Raw genomic sequence first — 23,171 nt, 5'->3', positions numbered from 1 at the left:
TAAAGTCTGGAGAAGCAGCAGCCTGGAAATGTGAGCGGGATGGGGCAGCTGGCAGGGGGAGGAGGCGGATAGGGCAGAGCGAAAGCAACGCGAGCGGCCCCAGGCGTTGGAGCTGCGGCGGCACTTGCGGAGCTGCCGCCGGCTTTGTTCTGACCGGGCGGGGAAAGCAGCAGCTCAGCCCGCTCCGGGCTGGAGGGAGCCCGGCATCCAGCGAGAAGGAGCGGGGGCGCCGCGGGGTCCCTGTGCCTTCCGCCCAGCTCCGGGGAGCGCCGCGGGGTCCCTGTGCCCTCCGCTCAGGTCCAGGGGGCGCCGCGGGGTCCCTGTGCCTTCCGCCCAGGTCCGGGGGGCGCCGCGGGGTCCCTGTGCCCGCCGCGCCGGGGCGTTCCGAGCCCGCAGCAGCGAGGGCTCAAAGTGAAATTCCGGAGGAAATTTCAAGAGCATCCGGATCCGGAGAAAGACTGAAAGAAAGAGGAAGGGAGAAATAAATCAAAACGTGGAGAGAATCCCCGGCAGCTGAAGAAAGAAGGGGAGAGAGCGGGGCTGACGCCCAGCAGCGATGGGGTGAGCCTGGCGCTTGATTCCTGTCCAATTCCTTTTGTTTTCATAGCCGCTGAGCTGGTTTTAAGGGAATTGCAAAAGAAATGGAGGTTTAAAATTGCTTTTTTTTTCCTTTTTCCCCACGCTGGAAGCTTTAAAGTTTAGATTTGCACGTTATTTTGCGCGTTAGAAGGTGGGGAAATGCAAGTCTGCAACTCCTTTCATTAACCTGGAGCGTCCGGGAAGGCTCCGGTGGTCCCCGGGATCCACACTGGGAGGAATGGAGCCCGGGCTGTGCTCACAAACTTTTCCAGTAGCTAAAATTAGGGATTTGGTTTGGCAGTTGTGACTTTGGCATTCAGTAAAACGAATCCTGTTTGCATTTCTGAATGGATAAATCCCTGATGGGAAATCCCTGGTGGCTTCGTTAATGATCCCCCTCAGCTTTTCCAGGCGTGAAATAAACGCTGCATGGGAGCTGGGGTGGATTTTGGCATGGAAATAAGGGCTTAGCCTGGAATTTAGTTTATGTCCTAGTTATAAGTCTTAACCACGGCTCCCTAAGGACCTGGTGTGGGGCGCGAGTTTCTTGGGCACGAAGAAACTTCTTATTTCGCTTTGCTGTTTTTCCATCGGCGACTTCTTGGAGGCTGTGTGGAATCCCAGCGGATCCGCGCCCGATCCGCTCCCTCCGAACACGTGGCGTTGGCAGCGCAAGAAGAAGAAATCCCATTCTTAGGGGCTTGTTTGCCTTCTGCTAATTTTCCTCTTGGGTTGCCTGGGTAGAATGATTGAACGCGGAGCCGAGAGGCAGAAAAGGCAGAGGCGAAGGCTGAGAAGTGACGGCAGCGGGAGCCTGGCACGGATCCTTTGAAGTTGGCAGCGCCTGTGCTGATTCAGGGTAAATCAGAGTGTCCCGGTTTTCCTCTGAGGCTTCCCGTGATCCAGAAAGTTGGTGTAAAACTTCTAGAACTGCTAGGAGGGATTTAACAAGCAGAGAGCTTAGGACTAAGCGCTTTGTAAGAGTTGGTGGATGGATCCTTCTTGGACCCTTCAGTGCGCCCGGCGGCTCTCTGAGTTTTCCAGGGGGTCCCCAGCTCCCACGGAGAGCGTTGAGGTGTCACCACCTCAGCCTGCTCAGACCTCACTGCGTGGTTACAGCAGTGGCAAAACCCTTTGTTAAGCTAGAGGTGACCTTTCCACCCAGAATTCCTTATTTCCACTTGATTCCTGAGATCAAAGTGTCTTTTTTTGCTCATACGTTGATTACACGAGGATATTGAGGAGCTTTCAGCAGTGTTTTGATTCCTCTGGATACAAAAGAGATTGAAAGCACAGAGAATCGTAGAATCCTCACCTCTTGCGTCACATTCTGGCAGATGGTTTTAGTTTATTTATTTTCAAAGCAACGATTCTGGTCTCGTTCCTCCAGATTTGATTTCTTTGTGACATCACGCTCTGGTTTTTATGGATAAATTCTCTGTGGACTCTGTATCCACATTACTGGAGGTATTAATGCTGCGATTCCTCTCTGCAGAGGACGGTTGTAAATAACGCTCGGTTCCAGAGGAGGTGAATTTGGTTGGATCCCAGCTGAGTCTTCAGTGGACGCTCACATTTCGGACTCAAAATTGTCAGATGTAAGGACAGGGAGATGGAAACTTAATGGTTTCTTATCTGAGAGCTTGTCACTTATATCAAGCAGATGAATTCACCCTCTTTTATCTACGCTGTCATCCCACCGACCTCTGCTGAGCAGTGATGGGAACTGCCCGCGTCAGAGGCTGCTGGTTGTGTGTGGAGCCCTGGCGAAGGCAGGTCAAAAATAGCAGCAGGTCATAAAATCACGGAATGGTTTGGGTTGGAAGGGACCTCCAAGCCCATCCATTCCCACCCCTGCTATGGCAGGGACACCTCCCACTGGCTCAGGGGCTCCAAGGCCCATCCAACCTGGCCTGGAACCCCTCCAGGGATGGGGCAGCCACCACTGCTCTGGGCAGCCTGGGCCAGGGCCTCCCCACCCTCACAGCAAAACATTTCTGCCTAAGATCTCATCTCAATCTCTCCTCTTTCAGCTGAAAACTGTTTCCCCTCCTCCCATCCCTGCACTCCGTGATCCTGAGCCCCTCCCCAGCTTCCCTGGAGCCCCTTTCGGTGCTGGAAGCTGCTCTCCAGAGCATCGTGGCTGCTCAACGCTGTCGTGCCGGGTGCCTACCACACAGTCTGTGCTTTCACCTTCCTGGGACAGCTGCTACTTCTGCTCCGAAGCTCCAGCAGCTCTTCCTTTCCAGACACGGAGGCTGTTGCTGCGAGCCTGTGCAGCAATTGAAGTTCAAAACCCCCAGCAGGGCCAGACTGCAGTTAAGTAATTCTTTATACATTCCAGAAAACACGTCCAGTAATAACGAGAACCGGAGAAGTGGAGATGCAGGCATAATTCACAATGTTCCGTGCCTCCAACACATTCTGCCTCTGCATCTTCATGATGAGCCGCAGGACCCGCTGTACTCCCCGGCACAGCCGCTCAGCTTCGCCGAGAGCGACTCTTTAAGGTTTCAGCTAAAAGAGGAGAGGTTTAGGTGAGATTTTAGGAAGAAATGTGTTACTTTGAGGGTGACTGAGAAGGAGATTGGTTTCCAAAAGGGGAAAAAAATGTCTCTCTGGGCTGTGTTGTGTCTTTAAATGCCCTCCATCCCTGTCTCTGTGCCTGACCTTGCATGCTTGTCGCTGTTCCCCACGCTGATCCAACCGGAGCGCGTTCAGCCCGGATTCCTTCGCTGCCCTTTATCTGCACGCAGGCCATGAGGCAGCTGCTTTCCATTCCTGCGCTTGCCGGGTAATCTCCCGGGAGCCGGGGGAGGCCGAGGGGAAGCTCCTCTGCCCTCCTACAGCCCGTCTGGACGCCGGCGGCATCTCTGCACGCTCCCCAAGGTGACATTGTGTGGCACCGAGCGATGGCAAAGCTGCGGCAAAAGAGGGCTTGGAAACCTGCTCAGTGGTTGGAACAAAAGCTTGGGAATCCACCCTCCCAACCTGGGTTCCCAAAGCGGTTTTGCAGTCTAACAGTCAGTATCCTGGGGGGTTGTTCCCAAATCCTGGGCAGGAGATATCAAAGCGCGCTCTCCACACCCATTCCCATCGGCTCTGGAGGGAGTTACGCCCCATCCCTGGCTCAGAGGAAGGGTTGGACTTCGGGGAGGGGCGCGAAGCGAAGGAGATGAGGTTTGACTCTTATTCCCCACCGAATGGCACTGATGTCCAGTGAAGATAAAAGGAAATGCAGACAGCGGGGAAGAGGAGGAGGAGAGCGGTTCTCGTGCCCTCTCTGTGCTCCAGATCTGCCCTTGGAAATACTGGGCTATGTCTGAAACCCATTTCCCCCTTCTGCCCCAGCCAACGCCTCTCTCGGGTTGTCCCGGACGGTGGTGCCGTGTGGGGTTTCTGACTGTCGTGCTCTCAGGAGCCCCTTTGCGCCCACAGCCCAGAAACCACCCGTGTCCTGGGCTGCATCCAGAGCAGCGTGGCCAGCAGGGAGGGAGGGGATTCTGCCCCTCTGCTCCTCTCTGGGGAGACCTCAGCTGGAGGATTGGGTCCAGTTCTGGAATCCTCAGCATAAGAAGGAGATGGAGCTGTTGGAACGGGTCCAGAGGAGGCTACAAAGATGATCCGAGGGCTGAAGAACCTCCTGTACGAGGACAGGCTGAGAGAGTTGGGGTTCAGCCTGGAGAGGAGAAGGCTCCCAGGAGATCTTAGAGTGACCTTCCAGCATCTGGAGGGGCTCCAGGGAAGCTGAGGAGGGGCTGTCTGTGACTCCTGTGGCTTAAACCAAAAAATCTCTTCACCTTTTTACTTCTATTCCGCTATTGGACTCATCCGGAGGTTTGGGAGCATTTTTTCTGTCGAAGATTAAAGAGAGCGCTCTGTGAAACCCTCCTGTTAACGACAAACCTGGCAGAGGGAGTACGAGAGCCTTGCTGGGAGTGTGATGTGTTGAACCCCCTGTGCGAGATGGGCTCCCAGCAGCCTGGGGTCAGCCTTGCTGCTTCATCTTGGCTCGTGTTTTACCGTGTGGCTGCGGTGTAGGTACCGATCCGTAGGATCCCGTGCGTTGCAGCTGCGTCCCGGCACCCGTCTGTGGTGTCTCCCACGTGGGAGATGCCGCGGTCCCTCTCGGGGAGGTGGCTCATCTCCCTTTCTGTTCGTTTATCCCCAGCAGCATCAGGTTATTCTAGAAGATCCCATTTGGGAGAAGCCCCGCGTGCTTGGAAGGAGGAGGACACTCAAGGACAGTCCATGCAGTGCCATATGTGTTCAGATTACGCGGAGCGGAGGGGGCAGCGGCACTGCTTTGAGTCTTCTCCAGGCTTTGGCACCTTTTGTGCCCGCTGAGGTAAAACGTGGGGCTGTGCGAGGGACTGAATTGGTGCCGTCTGTTCCTCTTGGCAAGAGCGGTGCTTCCAGGGTGTGCTTCTCCTCCAGGGTCTTGGCTGTTCATCCGTGTCTCCTAACCTAACGAGGTCCCTCATCCAGCCTCAGTGATCCTGGTCCCTTCGGCAGGCTTAGTCCATGCTCTGCTGAGACCGTAAATTAAGAGGACAAATAATGATTTGCTGTCCTGGCAATGGTGAAATAAGCAGCTATTTATGAAGAAATCAATTTGGATGCTGTAGAGAGGGGAATGATATAAGAACCGAGGTGGAAATGAGACCAGTGTGCAGTTTTACATCTTGTCTTAATGACCACTAAGTCAGAGGCTCCAACCAGTGAGCAAATCGGAAGCGATTGATCCATGCCCTGAATTCACGTGTCCTCACCAAACACACGGTGACCTTCTTCCAGCTTCTCTATCAAGAGAAGCCACGAGAGGAGGCAATCGGATCTTTACTGAGACAGCATCCAGGAGCAGGGGCTCTGCTGGTGGGAAGCATCAGGAATAGCTGAAGCAGTTGGGTCATAGAATCATGCAATGGTTTGGGTTGGAAGGGACCTCAAAGCCCATCCATTCCCACCCCCTGCCATGGGCAGGGACACCTCCCACTGGATCAGGGGCTCCAAGCCCCATCCAACCTGGCCTGGAACACCTCCAGGGATGGGGCAGCCACCGCTTCGCTGGGAAAACTGTTCCAGGGCCTCCCCACCCTCATGGCAAAACATTTATTCCTAAGATTTCATCTCAATCTCCCCTCTTTCAGCTGAAAACTGTTCCCCCTCATCCTCTGTCCCTGCTCTCCCTGATCCAGAGCCCCTCCTCAGCTTTCCCAGAGCCCCTTTCCGCACTGGAAGCTGCTCTGAGGTCTCCCTGCAGCCTTCTCTTCTCCAGGCTGAACCCCAACTCTCCCAGCCTGGCCTCATACAGGAGGTTCTCCAGCCCTTGGATCATCTTTGTGGCCTCCTCTGGTCTCGCTCCAACAGCTCCATGTCCTTCCTGTGCTGAGGACTCCAGAGGTGGATGCAGGACTCCAGGTGAGGTCTCCCCAAGCGGAGCAGAATCCCCTCCTTTGCCCTTCTGCGGATGCTGCCCTGGACGCGGTCATCCCTTCGTTTCATTGTCCGGTGTTCGGTGTGCCCCGGCACGGGGCACCTTCTGCTGGACTGTTAGGGAACGTTCATGGGGAAGAAGTCATTTTGCAGTGGGACGTGGGATATTGGATTTTGCCCTTCGGGCTGGGAGCAAACCCTGGCAGCGAGGAGACCTGGCTCCTCTCCAGTTGCCATCAGGCGTTTGCTGCTCACGGTTGCGTCTCAGCCAGATCTTTGTCCTTTCATCATTTGCTTTGGGTTTTCTTAATGATCTGCAAGGACAGCCCCGGGGAGAGGTTTTGGTCACACCATGCCTTTCTCGCCGCCGTGTCCGTGTTGTTACGGGAACTCCCAGCTGGGAGCAGGAAAAGAAGTGTCAGCAGTTGGGGCTGTGTGGCGTTTCCAGCATAAACACGGGCGAAAAGAGGGCTGTAACGAGAGAGAGAACACGACAGTTTGAATCCTAGGCACTTTCTGGACTATTTTTAAATGCTTTGTGGTGTTTTTGGAAACACGAGGTCCTTGGCCAGAAGGAAGCTGAACGCAGACTGGTGCTCCTTAGGCGTTGCTCTGTTCGTGTCTCAGATCTGGTGCTCAGCTCTTGGTTTTTTCCTCCTCTGAACATTCCATAGCATCCGTATTCCTGCCTGGATCCCCACCACACTCATCCTCTCAAACCCTGCCTTGGTTCTTTGCCACTAAAGGAATGGTAGAAGGGTGAGGGAGAGCCCTTTTCCATTTAATGAGCCATTTGCGGCTCGTGTCTCGAGACTGGCAGAGTTTCTTGCTTTGATTCTCGCTGGGTTTGCGTTTCTGCCCACTCTTTCTGTCTGCTTTTTGTGTCGTTCCACCGCTTGGGCTCTAAGAGAGCTTTTGTTGTGTAGCATTTGCTTTAACCCTGTCAAACAGGCAGCAAGTGCTGAAGGGAGGTTTCCAGCCCAGCGTCCTCGACAATCGGATTCTTGTACTCTCTGGATACAAACCGTATCGTTTGATGGGTTTTAAACAAACAAAGACAGATTTTTTTCCCTTGCAAAAGGAGCGTGAACGTCTTCGCAGGCAGGGCATAAAGCTTTTCTTGAGCATTGGTGTCCAGAGAAGGGCAATGAGGCTGGGAAAGGGGCTGGAGAACAACTCTTATCCCAGGGATGTGGGGGTGTTCAGCCTGGAGAAGAGGAGGCTGAGGAGAGACCTCGTTGCTGTCTACAACTGCCTGAAAGGAGGTTGGAGCGAGGTGGGTGCTGGGCTCTTCTCCCAAGTGACAATGGATGGGATGAGTGGAAATGGCCTCAAGTTGTGCTGGGAGAGGTTTGGGCTGGATGTTAAGAAAAATTCCTCATCTGAGAGAGTGGTGAAGCCCCGGTAGAAGCTGCCCAGGGCAGCGGTGGAGTCTCCATCCCTGGAGGCGTTCAAAAACCATGTGGCCATGGCGCTTTGGGACATGGTTTAATAGGGATGTTGTTGGGCTGATGGTTGGACTGGGTGAGCTTAGAGGTCTTTCCCAACCCTAACGATTCCATGATACCCTACAGGGCTTAAGCAACTGCTTCCTAGAAAGCTCTGTCCCTGTGCCAGGCTGGCGCTGTGCTCAGGTGGTTGTGAGGAGACAACGTGCTGTGCTCATCGAGCACTCTCCCGTCGCCGTTATTAAGGACCTGCGAGTTGGCAGCAGCTGTTCCCGTCTGCAGTGAGGAAAGCGGAGCCGTGAAAGGGAATTGCAGGAGATTTCTGTGTAGTTTGCATCCGTCGTGGGAGGGAGGTGGGTGCAGGACCTCCCTCCTTGGCACCAGGCAGGCAGGTGAAGCTCCTGGCAAGCCCTGGCACTGTCGGTGCCCGTTTGCTGTCAGCTGGAAGCAAAGCGCATCTGGTGTGCCTGGCAGCCAGAAGCTTCCACGCCTGGAACGGGAAGGGATGGACCTCTCGCAGACACCGTGAGGTTTTGTTGCTCCGGGGGAGACCATGAATAAAGAGCGCAGGGATGGTGGGGCTCATGGAGGGGTGCAAAGAGCGGAGCATCCATCAACACAGGAAAGCTGGGGAGGGGCTCTGGATCAGGGGGTGCAAAGATAGGATGAAGGAGAACTGTTTTTAGCTGAAAGAGGGGAGATTGAGATGAGATCTTAGGGAGAAATTCTTCATTTTTGAGCATTTTGCCCAGGTTGCCCAGAGCAGTGGTGCTGCCCCATCCCTGGAGGGGTTCCAGGCCAGGTTGGATGGGGCTTGGAGCCCCCGATCCAGTGGGAGGTGTCCCTGCCCATGGCAGGGGTGGCACTGGATGGGCTTGGAGGTCCCTTCCAACCCAGATCATCGCATGGTTCTGCAGACACCATCGTTACGGTGTGTGTCCGTGTACCGGGATCCAGGGAAAGAGCGTATGTGTGGGGTGAGCGGCCCCGTCAGCCTCACCCGGGCGGAAAAATCTTAAGCTAAATCCCGTGAAGATGGCTTTTCTCCCATCTGACAGGCCTTCCAGTGGCATTTTATTGTCCTCTCCTAGTGCTCAGAAGGAAAGTGATGGTGGCTTTTGTGGTCAGTGACACTGTAATTATAGGACGGATGACATCTGAGTGGCCTCCGGAGCGCCGCTGGGGGATCAGTGGGAAGGCGCTGGGGTTTCCCAAGTATTGAGACCCTCTACTCTGAGCTGCCTGGGGGCAGAGCGGCTGCGCGACGTGGGCTCCCTTCTCCAGGCAGCCTTCATCGTGCAAGTTCACTTTCTTACCCTTTTCCTCCCTTTTTGAGAGCTGTGGTCCCGGTGGACGCCGGGGAGGGCAGAGCGGGGGCTCTTTGCTGGAGAGGCTGATTTACAGAGCAAAGGAAGAGCACAGGAGAGCCACCCCGGGGGTTCCCTTCACCGCTTTGCTCTGGGATCAGATCTGGCTCCTCATGGTGGGGGAATGGCAGCTGCGAACGCCGTCCTTGTGGGCAGAGCAGGGTCAGCTGCGGGGCGGTTGGAGCGCTCTTGTCAGGGTGCCTGGCTCGGTCCGAGCCCTGCAGCGTCAGCAGGATGGTTTCCATTGACTCGTGCAGCTTTGCTGATGGATAGCGGGGCCGGGAATAGCAGCCGCGCGGTGATCTCGGAGGAGGGTTTTCCATCGTGCAGCCAGCGTCACGTGTGTGTGATTGGACACGGGGGAGCCTTCCAGGCTCCTCGGTGCCCCTCTCCCACAGCCGGCGCCTGCTGCCAAAGGGATTTACACCACTGACACAGCTCACCCCGTTATCTCCCGTGACGGAAAAGAAAAACTTGTTTGGTGGTGAGAAATCATTGCGAATTACGAGCTCTGTGAGTTTGGGAGAAGCGAAGCCCCTAAACGCCGCCTGGTTGAACGCTCGGTCTGTGCTCGGTGTGATAAATAACAGCTGATTCTTCCATCGGTAGGGAATGAGTCGTGGTGGAGGCGACCCCAAAGAAGAGCCTCAGCTCTGCTGGGACCCCTGAGGAGGACGCTGTCGGAGGAGAGACGCGTACTAACTCCACTGGGGCGTAGTCTGTCCTACCCTTACTAACAAATGTCAACAACTAGGTAACGTCCTTCCTCTGTCCTCCCTGACCCTAAACTGGGGGGTTAAGGGGCAGAAATGTTCTTTTTCTCCGTTCTGTCTCTCAAAGGACAAGCTGTGACCCATGTAAAATTCACTATGTGTTAGCAGAGTCTGGGAGATTTGGATCTCATTCCAAATCCAGACTGTGGATGAGTAAAACCAAGCGGAGAGGCTGCTGAGATGGGGCTGGTTGAGCCCCTTGTGCCCTCTGCCCCTGAACGAGAGATTTGAGTCGAGGCTGTAGCTGCGAATGGGATGGAAACCAGGAGGGAGCAGGGAGCGTTTTATTTCCTTCCTAAGTTTTGTGGTGGGTTCAGAAAGCACCAAGCACGGTTGTCTTTGGGTTGATGGAAAGGTCTGCTCATTGCAGCTGGGAGGGCTTGGAATGGGCAGGAAATAGAGCTGTCTGCATGCTGGGAGCTCCCGGGATTGCGGCTGTGCCTTGTTTGCGGCTCTTGGGGGCAGTGGGACGCTCCCAGTCACGTCGGGTTTCAGGAGGCTCGGGGACGAAGGGTGGCAGTGGCCGGCACCTTGGGTTATAACCAAGTCAAAGGAACTCCCCCCAGCCCTGATGCACCTGGGCTGTTGCATCATGGAAACATTCCTTCCTGCCGCCTGAAACGCTCGAGTTACATCCTGATGCCGGAGATTCAACTCCTTATGTCAGCTCAGATATTCCTGGTTGCAGAACACTGGGCAGTGCTTGGTTCAGTGCTTTCTCGCAGCAGCTGCACGTTGCGTGGCAAAGTGTTTCCTTTAATTCATTGTCCAGGGATTTGCTTTTAATCCCACGATGTGACCTCTCGCTGCAGGATGCGCTTCCCAAGCGTGAGTCAAGGGAGGAAGAGGTGTGCTGAGGGGGGAAGGCGCTTCTTGTGCTCACATCCCAAACGCATCCTCCATCCATCCATTTCCCTAGAGCTCCAGCTGGGAGATCTCTTCTGAAGTGCAAATATCGCAGCAGCCTGAGGAATCGTGTACCTGCGGAAGCTGCCCTGATCCGAGCGCTGAGGGGCTGAGGGATGGGGCGAGAAAGCTTCGAGTCAGGCTAAAAGTGATACCACCCCTAATCATTAGCATCACTCTGCGACGCCGGCTGTGTTGCGAAGAACCATCCGGTTTGCCCAAACATGAGATTTTGTGCTGTTTGTGCTTCTGCTTGCAAGTTGCGTGGCCATCCTTGGGTGAACGTGCGTGTAAGATCTGCTGACCTGAGGATATAGGCTGTTATTGTTGGAATAACCAAGCTGTGGTCTTTGGGGATGTCTGCAGAGGAGGACAGAGGAACTCTAGAGGAAGGTACAAACCTTTATCTGCAGTTAAACACCCTTGGGTGCTTTGTTGTTGTGCTAAGGGTGTTTTCGTAGACCAAGGTCACTGGTGTGCAGTGGAATCTGCTGTCCTCGTGCTGCCCGGATGGTGTGCGAGTAGGAAGCGTGAACAGCTTTTATGTTACAGGGTCATCAGCTGGTGGTTCTCCAGCTTCTCAAATGGGCTTTTGAAGGGTGCCAAGTATGCGGAGGGCTCCTGCGGGGAGCCCAGGGGTCTTGGAAAAGCAACTGAGAGGAACGATGGAGAGCTTGGGTCAGGAGTCCTCTAATAAGAAGGGAAAGTAGATAAGACCAGACCTTATCTGGTGGAGAGCTGCTGCTCCCCGCAGAGGCTCGGGGAAGGGCTGCTGGTTGAGAAGTTCTGTATCCTTGAGCGCTGGTATCTCAGATCCCCGAAGAGGAGGTAAATAGCAGAAGTTCTGCTGGTGGTGCCTAATGCAACACGAGCGCCGGGAGGTCGATCCTCTTCCTCCATTGCTCAACTTCCCCTCCTGACGGCCCCGTACGTTTCTCTTGCAGGGAGCAGCCGATCTTCAGCACCAGGGCCCATGTCTTCCAGATCGACCCTGCCACCAAACGCAACTGGATCCCCGCCAGCAAGCACGCCCTGACCGTCTCCTATTTCTACGATGCCACGCGCAATGTGTACCGGATCATCAGCGTTGGGGGCACCAAGGTAGGGGGCATTTGCTGTGACAGCCAGTGGGTTTTCCCAGCCAAAATCTGTTCTGGAGTTGATGGTTTTGGGGTCAGGTTGATTGGTTCTCAGCGTGGGCACTCTGATGTCTTCACTGCAGGGAGTGGGAAGTAAAACACCACCTCCGTGCTCAAGGGTGTTAATAAGTAAGCGTTAGACGCTAGAATCCATGCTGATCAAAAATGTCCCTGAGGGTTTGATGTTGTCCCTCCCCACCACCCCCTGTCCTCACCCTTTGCCCCCTGAGTGCAGAATAGAAGCTGAACATACAAAGAAGTCACAGGCACAGGTTGAGGGAGTCTGAGGTGATCAGCAAAGTCGCTTCCACTAAACGCAGTTAACTCTCCCTAAACCATTCGTGACAGACATTGTCCTGACTGGTTCTTGAAGGCCTCCAAAGGCAGAGTTGCAGTCTTCCCAGGCCGTTTACCCCTAACCAGCACAGGGTGTTTTGTAATACCCAGTCCTGAGTGCTGTTTAAGCCTTTTTTTTTTTCCTCTTACTTGCCAAGAAAATGGAGAACATCAGAAAGTTGCTCATTCCCCAGAGGGACGCTGTCTCTTGTCGTCTTTTCCTGCACTGGAGCCCAGTGAAGCTGATGATACTGAGGCTTTTTCCTCCTTTTCTTCCCCCTTTTCAGCAGACAAGATGACTGGAGTTTGTTCATGTCACATGGCCAGACGAGAAAGACTTTTGGTCACCAGAAGCCTGAACTGTTATCTTATAGAATAAAACCCAGAGCTTCTACCCCAGTTCTTAGATGTCGATCCCACACCACTACCCTGGGGTGGTGGGATGGAGCTTTCTGACTCTCACAGAGTTGTGGAGTGGTTTGGGTTGGAAGAAGGACCTCAAAGCCCATCCAGTGCCACCCCTGCCATGGGCAGGGACACCTCCCTCTGGATCAGGGGCTTCAAACCCCATCCAACCTGGCCTGGAACCCCTCCAGGGATGGGGCAGCCACCGCTGCTCTGGGCAACCTGGGCCAGGGCCTCCCCACGCTCAGACAAGAGCATTTCTCCCCAAGATCTCATCTCAATCGCCCCTCTTTCAGCTTCAGACTGTTCCCCCTCATCCTGTCCCTGCCCTCCCTGATCCAGAGCCCCTCCCCAGCTTTCCTGGAGCCCCTTTCAGCGCTGGAAGCTGCTCTGAGGTCTCCCTGCAGCCTTCTCCTCTCCAGGCTGAACAACCCCAACTCTCTCAGCCTGGCCTCATACAGGAGCTGCTCCAGCCCTTGGATCATCTTTGTGCCCCCGTCCGAACTCGCTCTGACAACTCCACGTCCTTCAATTGTTGCCTCTCTCTCTGCAGGCGATCATCAACAGCACCATCACCCCCAACATGACCTTCACAAAGACATCCCAGAAGTTCGGACAATGGGCAGACAGCCGAGCCAACACGGTGTATGGGTTGGGCTTTGCTTCAGAGCAACATCTCTCCCAGGTAAGGGCGCAGCTGCTCCCAGAAACCTGATCCTGGCAGAGGGAACATCCCTGAAACCCCAGAGGGGACATCAGCCTCTGGAAAAGGGGCTTTAGGAACCTGTTGTAACACTGTTCCCACTGAGCTGAAATCTAATGCCGGGTGCAAAGATGGTAGGAGAGCTTTAAAGGAACGCTTGCAGAGCGTGGTGAGCATCACGAGTTGAATTAGGGCTTTGGGCTCAATTTCTGTCACTGCTGTTTATCTCCGAGTGCCACAATCAGGGCTGGGAAGGGGCGATTCCTGGAATTTTATTGTTAGTGAAAGAGAAATTAAAAAGCACGCTGAAGTTGCAAAGGGGAGGGGTAACCCAGGCGTCAATTTGAGTTCATTCCATGTTTTGGTGTAGCGCTGGAGTGAATTTTCTGCTCCTCTGTAGTTTGCGGAGAAGTTCCAGGAGGTGAAAGAAGCAGCGCGTTTGGCGAGGGAGAAGTCCCAGGATAAAACGGAGCTGACCAATCCTGCCCTGAACATCACATCTCACCAGGTAACGCTTGGAAAGGGCCGTGGGGAAGGCCAGGTCGGATGGGGCTCCGAGCATCCTGATCCAGTGGGAGGTGTCCCTGCCCGTGGCAGGGGTGGAACTGGATGGGCTTTGAGGTCCCTTCCAGCCCAAACCATTCCGTGATGCTATGATTTGTTTAGAGCTGGTGACTGAGGAGTCTTGGCCGGACTTCTCCTGGTTTTGTCATATTCCAGTGTGGAAGTGAGAGCAGAACCCACCCTCTCCCCTTGGGACCTCTCCCCTAAGGTAGAACTGCACACGACAGCCAATTTTCTTTCCCCCAGGAGACCAACCCAGAAAGCTTCAGCCCATCACAGCTCATTCTCACGCGCGTCGCCCTTGCGAGTGTTCCCTCTCTCCCTGTAGAGCTAAAGCAATTCCAGCAGCAGTGGGATGGAGGGGGGAGCATTAGCCGTGAAGAACTCAATGCTGTTTCTCCCCATGGTGAAGTGGTTCAATGCTGATGGTGAAGTTGTCCTCTCAAATAGTTCACTCCAGAGGTGACTCTGCGTTTCCCAGAGCTTCCAGCAGCGGGAGAGGAGCTGTAGGATGGAGGACGCTGCGTTCTCTGGGCTGAAGACAGATGGAGTGGCAGCAGAGGAGGAGGAGGGAGTGTGAACAGCACCCTGGCCTGCAGGGAGGGGAGGGGGAGGCTCCGCAGACACTGGAAATATCGTGAATGGTGCAAAAATGGGGAAAATCTGCACAGCTTTTGGTCCTGCTAATTCTATGCTCTGTCCGAATGGGTGATGAATGAAGAAGGGAGTAGAGTAGAGCCTTCAGAGCAGAACCAAATCTTTATGTAAAGGCTCTGTTCAGTGATAAGTGCCCAAGAGAGATTCCCAGCCGGCTGCAGCCTCCGTCTCCCAGCGCCTCTGGACAGGAGTTGGAGGCTGGGAGCAGAGATACTCCCTCTTATCCTGTTTATATCGGGAAGAACTCATCAGGTGCTACAACTGGAGACATTCCTCTGTGCTGTGATGGCAGCTTCTACCAGAAGGGATGAGAAGGTCAAGACCTCCAGAAGGGAGGAGGATTGGGTTGAACAGAGATCAAGGAAATGGACCTAAGGCTCTGTTTGTCCTTCTGAGCTGACTCAGCAGCACCAAAACTGCCACGATGGGAACCACACTCCCTCTTTCCATCCAGCTGCCTCACCTCTTGGCGGGATTGCTCGGACACGGGCGTGCACAGCCCTGCGTGGAGCCATCAGCACGGTGACGTGCAGTGTCCCCTCCCTGTGGGAATGCAGATCTTGTCCTGCATTTCCTTCCCCAGCCTTCACGTACATCAGCCCATCAGCCCCTCTCCCGGTGCTCATTCGCAGTCTCTGCATTAGTAGAGCTTCAAACATGACTTTCGCCCTTAAATAATTGATTGTGTCTCCGTTTGCAAGTGAGCAGAGAGCAGATCTGTCTCCTGGAATTAAATCAGGGCTCCCTCATTTTCTGCATCTGCACTGGTTTGCGTAGGCTGTACATCCTCAGAGCCGGGGAAATCCCAGGACAGAAGCTCTTTTCTCTTCTCCGGTGCCTTTTAGGCCAATCTCCATCCCATTTAGCATCTCCATCACAGAGTGTGTCACCGTGGATAACATAAGCATCAAAAAAAATGTGGAGCATCCTCAACCGTTGCTTTCAGTTGGACTCATAGGGGTTCAACACACCAGAACAGAAACTTCTTCCCTGCCTCAGTTTCCCCACCATGTGGAAAGAGGTGAGGCAGGGTTGTGCTTTGCAGGTCTCACTTCTCGGTCACTCTCTGGAAGGCTTCTTGCAGCCTTGCACTGTTCAGTGCATCTCATTGAACTGTTTAGGGATGTTGGCCGACGGCATTCGGGGGCTACTGAGCAGCTCCAGCGGGCTCACAGCCACCTGGACTCGCAGCCCCCGGCTTAGCATCCCAGAGACTCATTGTTCAGTGTTTTTATAGCTCAGTTTGCCCTGCAAATGCCAAGCTGCCTCGCTGCGGTGAGAGGCGACTGTGCAGACAGGGTCTTCTGGAGGGGCTGAGGGATGTGAACGCTGCTTTGGCTTCTGCGTATTCAATCTCTGCTCCGCCAGAGTTTATTAGGTCTTTGCACTGCTCTGAGAACCAGCAAGAAAATCCTGTTAGGAATTCATCAAACCCTTGGAACGGGCAGCTCGAGGCGTTGTGTGCCGCCGCGGGACTCGGGTTGCAGGCTGTCACGTCGCTGGCGTTGGTCAAGGGGAAGCCGAGAGCCCGAGAATTCCTATCTCCGGAAGGGAGGGAGGAGTGGGTGGTGTGTGCAAGCTGGGAGCCCACCTGCTCGGGGTGTCTGGCGCTGGGATCGCTGCCCCAGCGCGGCACGGGGACAGCGCAAGGCAGGACGTGGCAGCAGGGCAGCTGCTGGAAGGGCTGAGCTCTAATGCCAAGCCGAGAGAAAGCTCTGTGTCCGCGTGGCTTCCAAAGTCATCGCTGTGCTGCTGAGCCGTACGTGAGGATCTTTGCCACCCTTTGTCACGCAGAGAAGCACAGCGCTACCCGTGTGTTAGGACTGAAAGTGTTTCTCACAGGAACACCGTTTAGGTTGGAAAAGACCTTTAAGCTCATCAAGCCCAACCGTAAAGCAATCTCACAAGAATGCAGGGGCTGAGAATTAGCCCTGCGACCCAGGTTGTGAATGCATTTCAGAGACCTTGTGGCCACGCATCTTCACTGCTGTGTGACAACCACCTCCTCCTCATCCCCAGGTACTCCCCAGTCCCATCATCAGCTCCAACGGTCCAGGAGAAGATAAGCTATTCCGGAGCCAAAGTGCTGATGTGGAGATAACAACGGAGAAGGAGCGGCTGAAGAAGATGCTTTCAGAAGGGTGAGGCTGCAGCAAGTTCTCTCTGTCTCTGACTCCTAAACAGTCTGTTCTGGCAGGATTTGGTCCATGTCTCTGTCATCTCAGTGCTCACAGAGACCTGAATGACTGAGTGGCCTCATTCGAAATGCTTTTGACCCACTGCTACTTCTTTAGGTAACTGAGTGATGGACGCCCCACGTCCACTGCTGCCCAGACCCTCCTCAGTACCCATTTCCCTTCTTCCCCAGTAGGAAGTTATTCCAGGTTGGAGTTGGTATCCACCGTTTAGGCATGGGAAGGCGAATGCTTTGTGCCGGCGGCGGGGATGAGCTGATGCCAGTTATCTACAGATCACTAGTTTGTGATACCAGAAGATGTTCACGCTTTTCCAGCTGGCCTGGGGCTGCGTTTCTGTTAATTCCCCTGAGAATTCCAGCACAGTCCCTGCTGCTTCCGTTCTTTGTCTGTACAAAAGGCTCTGGGCTGGATTCTGCCCTGTGGCTCCCTTTGAGCTCCCAGCTGAACACTTGGAGTATTTTTAAATCCAAAGTGTCTTTTTGCTACCAGTCCGGGGTGGTAGGGTTTTATTCAAAGCAAACTCAGATCTAACAAAGATGTCAAAAATGGATTTACAGCCCAAAAAGCTCCTTTCTAATAGCTCTATCTCCCCCACCCCATTAATCTCACAGCGAGGTTTCTGCAGCTTCGAGCAAGCGCACGTGGACTTAAAGTCAAATATTATCCAGGGGTAAAGGAAAGAGATGTAAATTCAGGGCTGGGTGAGGCATTTAGATTTGGGAAGCGGTGTGAAGGCCAAATGGAGAACAGGTATCCGCTCGGCACTTCCAAGAGTATGGTTTCGGTGCGTGTTAGCGTGGGGAAAGGAAGAAACCTTCATGCTTGAGGCTCTTACGCTCTCCTGCACGCTTCCCTGCTCTCTCACGCAGCTCAGTGAGTGAGGTGCAGTGGGAGGCTGAATTCTTCAGCCTCCAGGACAACAACAACAAGCTCGTGGCTGCTCTCCATGAAGCCAACGCCAACGTGGACCAGTGGAAGAAGCAGCTGGCTGCTTATCAGGAGGAGACGGAAACGCTGCGGCAGCGGGTGAGAGCAGGAGGGCCCTTGCGGTGGGAGGGAGCTCCGGCCCCGAGCCAGATGGTGCCCTTGACCCCGTTGTCCCACGAGTTTCCATAGGTGTCAGCAGGAGACGGGATGGAAATCCAGGATGCTGCATGAGCCTGGCAGGGAAAACATGTCAAGGAGTAAGGACTGGGGGGCTCTCGCGAGAGCTCTTGTTTCTGCAGAGGAAGATGGGGCTGTGCTGAGTCCCTGTGGATAAAGGGAAGAAACGAGAGCACAAAGTGAAAGAATACCAGCTTCCCTTTGGATTTTCTGGAAGCAATTCCCAGCTGCCAGCAATATTGAGTAGGAGCCATGCCCCCCGAGCATCAGGGTGATCTGCTGGCTGCGGACAGGCAGGATGAAGATTGCTCTATCTGTTAGAATTAGCTCAAATCCAAGCTGCAGCATCATGAAACCCGGGTGGCGCAGGACAAACCGGCCCTTGTTCGGTTGGAATAATAGGATCTTTTGACCTATGTCGTGTCAGAGAGGTCACGGATCAGCTGAGGAGGCCTGTGTGCATCTGGGCAGAGAAATGACGGTCCCGGGGCTGGGTTTGTAGGGAGGGAAGAGCTGCGGAGGACTCGGGAAAGGGTTTTAGGACAGTTGGGTTTGGCTGGGAAAGGGCTCCGGAGCCCTGGAGAAGAAGGCATAGAGCCATTTCGCTTTGAGACAGCTCATTCCAAAGACAGCAGGGATTTATAGCAATTAACAGCTGTTGCCACTTGATGGCTGTTGCGTGGCCAGGCCGTGCAGCAAACTGCCGTCGCCCAGGACTCACTGTGCCCGTTGCTAATTCCCAGTGCTGGAGTCGGGCAGGAAAAGAGCCGCACGGAACCAATTTTCTCCTCCGTAGCAGGAGCCTGCCCCGAGTCCAGCAGAGGTGGTGGCTGTGGGGGTTTGGGGCTCCGGGGACTGCTGCCGTTCCCGAGGCACACTCATCGGTTTGGTGGCCGCTCTCACAGCGAGGAGCTGGGACGGAGGATTTTGTGAGCCTCGGGTGAAGGGAAACCACTGGGGCCTCTGCAGAATCACGGAAGGAACCGCTAAATATCTAGATTTACCCAGAGAAGTCGTGGTTTCCCCAGCCCTGGAGGTGCTGGAAGCCAGGTTGGATGGGTGTTTGAGCAACGTGATCCAGTGGGAGGTGTCCCTGCCGGTCAGGCTTTGCTGGAAGTGTGAGGCTGCGGGAGAAAGCAGAGACACAGTCTTCAAACCGAGTTTCGCCGCAGTGCGTTTCTGTCTGTGGTGTAGGCAGAGCAGGAGAGAATTGTTTGCGAACAGCCCCAGACTGGGAGCTGCTCTCCTGTTGTAAGTCTGGTTGGGTTTGCAGGGAAGCCGAAACAGGGCAGAGGGTGACTGTGGGTGCTATGGTTCGGGACATTCCTGTATCTCCGTGTCTTCTCTGTGCTCGCTTCCGTGTAGGTAGCGGAGCTGGAGTCACAGGGAGCTCACGATTCCTCCAGCGAGAACAACAAGGAAGAGCTAAGCCAAACCCTGGAGGAGCTGGAACTCCTGATCAAGGCTAAAGACGAGGTAATAGCCCACAAAGCAGAGCAGAGCCTGAAACTGAGTGTCCCGTCGGTCACCGCCGCCCTTCCCGGGTGAGATCCCAGCCCGTTGCGCCGCTCCAGGCGCTGTCTGTGCAAGGACCCTCTGCACCCCCGTGGTGCTCTCCCTCCGCAGGGAGAGTGAAGGGTGAGGAGTTTCCCGTGCAAACAGCCCGGAGTGGAGAATCTCACTGCACAAAGAGCAGCGCTGGGTCTTCTCCTTCCCCTCTCGGCCATCGGCAGCTGCAGTTGGCCTCAAGCGTAGTCGTTGCTTCTCGCTTTCACTGCATTTAAATGAATGATTTAAAGCAGAGTTTTAATTACAGAGGCTGTGAAGGAAGGGAGATGTGGGAAGGGGAGGAGGAGCAGGCGCTGAGCTCTTCCCTCTGGTGACCAATGATAGGACCCGAGGGAATGGTAGGAAGATGCGTTAGGGTGGGTGTTTAGGGAAAGGTTCCTCCCCAGAGGGTGATGGAGCGCTGGAAGAGCTCTCAGGGAAGCAGTCACGGCACCAAGGCTGACAATATTCCAGAAGCATTTGGCCGACACCCTCAGCCCCACGGTGTGAATGTTGGGGTGTCGTGTGCAGGGACAGGAGCTGGAGTCGAGGAGCCTCGTGGGTCCCTTGCGGCTCAGGACGTTCTAGGGGTCAATGATTTCCACATCTGGGGGCTCTCTGGCGGCTGTGCTTCAGCAGCGGGGGGACAGAGCCTTGGGGTGCGGGGGGAGGTGGTTTGGGGTTCCCCGAAAGAGAAGAAATCTTCCTCAGAGCTACTCGAGGACTCGGGGGGGCTCAGAAGGGACTCTGTCCCCAAAAGCCGGAGTGAGGATTCAGCAGCGTGAAGAGAGCGCTGAACCTCACCGGCACTGAGCTGAGCATCCTGATTAGGGACTTAATGGCTTAAAGGGAGGCAGTAGGTAGAGCAGAAGTAGAAGGTTAGAAAAGGAGGTATTAAAACTTAGAGCCGAGTGTGGTTTTGTGATCCTTGGAGAGAGGGAAGGGGCCCTGGTTGGAGTGTGTGGTGGGAGATGGCCTCGCTGGGACAGGAGTGGGTCTGACGCGATGCTCTTCCGCTTTATGTTTCAGGAGATTCAGATGCTAAAGAGCCAGAAGTGTGGCCGATGGGAAGCGGAGGGCGAGCGTGAGGAGACGCTGCAGAAACTGCAGGTGACGATGGCAGATCTGGGACACCTCTGCACTCAGAGTAGAGGGATCCATCCCCATTTCTCCTCTGACCCAAAAAGCGAACGCTGCAAAGCTGCCATGTCTCACTCTGCCTCTGGATGAGGGGAACGGGTCCTCGCCTGTATCCCTGCATCTCTCAGAGATGGGATACGGGGTACAGTCAGCAGGCAGTAGCAAGCCCAGCTTTGCTACAGTCTCTCCCCTAGCACTGGCAGTAGATCCTGACGGTAGGACTGGAGCAGGATGGGTGATGTCCTGTGACTCTCTGTCTCTCTGAAATTCTGCTTATCCTGCCGGGTGGCTGCGGAGCAGAGCTCTGGCTCCGGCTGGCTGGCAGGAGGGACGCAAGCTGCTCTGCACCTCAGGGCAAGGGCACAGATGGAAGCGCGGTCTCTTGTGCGGTCTCTGGGGCAATGCCGGTCTGTGTTTACCTCCACGCTCCTGAACGAGAGGGGCTGCTGAGGGGCTCAGCCCCAAACACAGGCAATGGCTTTCAGGGCAGGATAATATCTCCAACCACATCCTGGGCTACATCCAAAGCAGAGGGACCGGCGGGGCAAGGGAGGGGATTCTGCCCTTCTGCTCCGCTCTGGGGAGACCCTGCTTGGAGCCCCGTGTCCAGTTCTGGAGTCCTCAGCACAGGGAGGACGTGGAGCTGTTGGAGCGAGTCCAGAGGAGGCTGCAGAGATGATCCGAGGGCTGGAGAACCTCCTGTATGAGGCCAGGCTGGGAGAGTTGGGGTTGTTCAGCTGAGAGAGGGGAGATTGAGATAAGATCTTAGGCAGAAATGTTTTGCTGTGAGGGTGGGGAGGCCCTGGCCCAGGCTGCCCAGAGCAGTGGTGGCTGCCCCATCCCTGGAGGGGTTCCAGGCCAGGTTGGATGGGGCTTGGAGCCCCTGATCCAGCGGGAGGTGTCCCTGCCCATGGCAGGGGTGGGAATGGATGGGCTTGGAGGTCCCTTCCAACCCAAACTGTTCCAGGATTCCATGATAGGCACATGAAGTCTGCATTTGTAGCACCTTTGCAAACTGCAGGCGGGTTCCTGGGCTCGGGGAACGTGTGCTGACATCCGTGTGTGTGCTTGGAGTGCTGTGGCTCGAGATAGGGAGGTCCCTTGGTGAAAGAGCTGAGGGAGACCGCGCTGGCTGGGTGTGGGCAGCCTGGCGCTGAGGCGCTGGCAGGGCTGGATTGTGGAGATAAGGGCGGTGGTCTCTGAGCAGTGTCTATCAGCCACCTCACTGCACTTGTGTTCCTTCGGCAGGAACTGGAGACACGCAACGCGGAGCTGGAGCGAAGCCTTCACCTTGCTGAGCAGACACTGGCAGAGACCCTGGCCGAGAGGGAGAAGATCCAGAACGAGGTCACCAAGGTAGCCGAGATAATGGATGTGAAGATATTTGAGCTCAGCGAGATCCGGCAGGGACTGGCCAAGCTGGTGGAGAGCAACTGAGTACCAGCACGCTCAGAGGAGGCTCCTCCGGAGGAGGGGAGCCCAAGCTGGGACTGGTCCCTGACGACAATTATGGTCACGGAACAGCCTCGAGGTCTGTTCAGGCAGGACACCAACATACCAGCAGCTGCCTGGACAGTGTAGAGACCAGCCGCAGCCCCATCCTGCCCACGGAACACCCCGACAGAGGGCAGAGGGGACCTGAGCTCCCGAATCCTCTGCAGGGAGCATCCACCCACAAGTCACAGCCAGACCTCTCTGGACCCTGCCCTGGCTCCCCCCGCGCTGCCTTCCCAGCCTCCCTGCTGCCACACTGTCTCCAACGTTTTTACTCTTTTCTAGGGGAAGAGGCTGAGCAGCCTTCGCCTTTTTTCAGTAGTTTTTTAGGAAACCACTTGCCTTTTGCCAAGAAGCTGCCCGTTTCCCACCCAGGGAGGGAGGGAGCGGCCCCAGCGCACTGAGGTCCATAGTTGCTCCTTTTCCTCTTCCCCAGCCCTACCGACATCGTGTCTTCCTACCAGGATGCAGCAGCACTGGTCACTGTCGGGAGCTTCCAGAGATAAGGGAGAAGGGAGCTCGCCTGCCCCTGTGTCCTTTCCACTGTTCAGGCGCATCCTCCAGTGGAAAAAAAAGAACTGCAGGTTTTAAAGCTCTTATTAGATTAACACAGGGGGGTTTAATGACTTCTTAAAACTTTCCGCTGGGAAGAGTAGAGGCTTGGTTTGGAAGGAGGCATCTGAGAAATGGGCCATCCCCGCAGGGACTGCCAGCAAACTGCTAGAGGGGCGTCTCTCCGGGCCTCTGAGGGCTGCAGTTAATTGAAATTAAATGGAGCAAAGCGCAGTTGCTCTTGGTTTCTTTTTTTTGTTGTTTTTTCCTTGGGAAACAATCCCCGGGGACGCCCTGCTCCGTGTCAGCCCAGCAGTGCTCTTTGTGAAGAGTACGCGTCCCAGCTTGCCGTGCTTGGCCAGGTTAGGTGAGAGCAGGAGGCAGCTGGAGCGTGCTGGGACCGGTGCCCTGTGGGAAGGTGTGAGTTATGGTAGATCTTCCAGGCCAGGTTGGATGGGGCTTTGGAGCCCCTGATCCAGTGGGAGGTGTCCCTGCCCATGGCACGGGTGGGACTGGATGGGCTTGGAGGTCCCTTCCAACCCAACCCATTCTATGTTGTCTACTAATAGGGATGGAGCAAGGCCTGAGGGAGGCACCATGGAAGCCTGGGAAGATGCGTGTCCTCCCCGGCCCCCGCTGCGCCCCCGTAGTTCCCTACGAGCATGCTGAGCCCTGCGCTGAGTGACGAAGCAGTGGCTCTGTAGAAGTAGTAACCTTACAGGAATGTGGATGGATTTGGACTTTGTCAGGTGGGGTTTTTTTGCCCTCTTTGCCACTATAAGTTAGGCAAAGACAGCAGGAATCCCGGGAACGGCTCCCAGG

At 55.2% G+C, this 23,171-nt stretch overlaps 1 protein-coding gene across 4 annotated transcripts; it reads left to right on the top strand.

Moving 5' to 3' along the window:
• Positions 1-22,603, top strand: HOMER3 (homer scaffold protein 3). Of its 4 annotated transcripts, none has more exons than XM_054050310.1 (10): positions 1-561; positions 9,440-9,584; positions 11,454-11,610; positions 12,943-13,074; positions 13,493-13,600; positions 16,333-16,454; positions 17,381-17,537; positions 18,981-19,091; positions 20,193-20,273; positions 21,552-22,603. In XM_054050310.1, the coding sequence occupies exons 2-10, from the start codon at positions 9,571-9,573 to the stop codon at positions 21,738-21,740; spliced, it is 1,071 nt and encodes a 356-aa protein (XP_053906285.1). In that variant the 5' UTR covers positions 1-561; positions 9,440-9,570; the 3' UTR covers positions 21,741-22,603. The 4 variants fall into 4 exon arrangements, with proteins under 4 accessions (XP_053906285.1, XP_009566589.1, XP_053906287.1 ...); XM_054050312.1 differs by lacking the exon at positions 1-561 and adding an exon at positions 8,935-9,314; XM_054050309.1 differs by lacking the exon at positions 1-561 and adding an exon at positions 8,935-9,343.
• Positions 22,604-23,171: the final 568 nt, after the last annotated feature.

Source organism: Cuculus canorus, chromosome 27 (assembly GCF_017976375.1).
Source record: "Cuculus canorus isolate bCucCan1 chromosome 27, bCucCan1.pri, whole genome shotgun sequence".
Lineage (NCBI taxonomy): Eukaryota > Metazoa > Chordata > Aves > Cuculiformes > Cuculidae > Cuculus > Cuculus canorus.
This window is presented reverse-complemented; position numbering and strand designations above follow the sequence as displayed.

Excerpts from the sequence above, each read along its gene's own strand:
- HOMER3 (XM_054050310.1), top strand. Across the intron at positions 16,455-17,380 it reads AAGAAGATGCTTTCAGAAGG|CTCAGTGAGTGAGGTGCAGT; the intron begins GTGAGGCTGCAG and ends TCTCTCACGCAG. Across the intron at positions 17,538-18,980 it reads CGGAAACGCTGCGGCAGCGG|GTAGCGGAGCTGGAGTCACA; the intron begins GTGAGAGCAGGA and ends GCTTCCGTGTAG.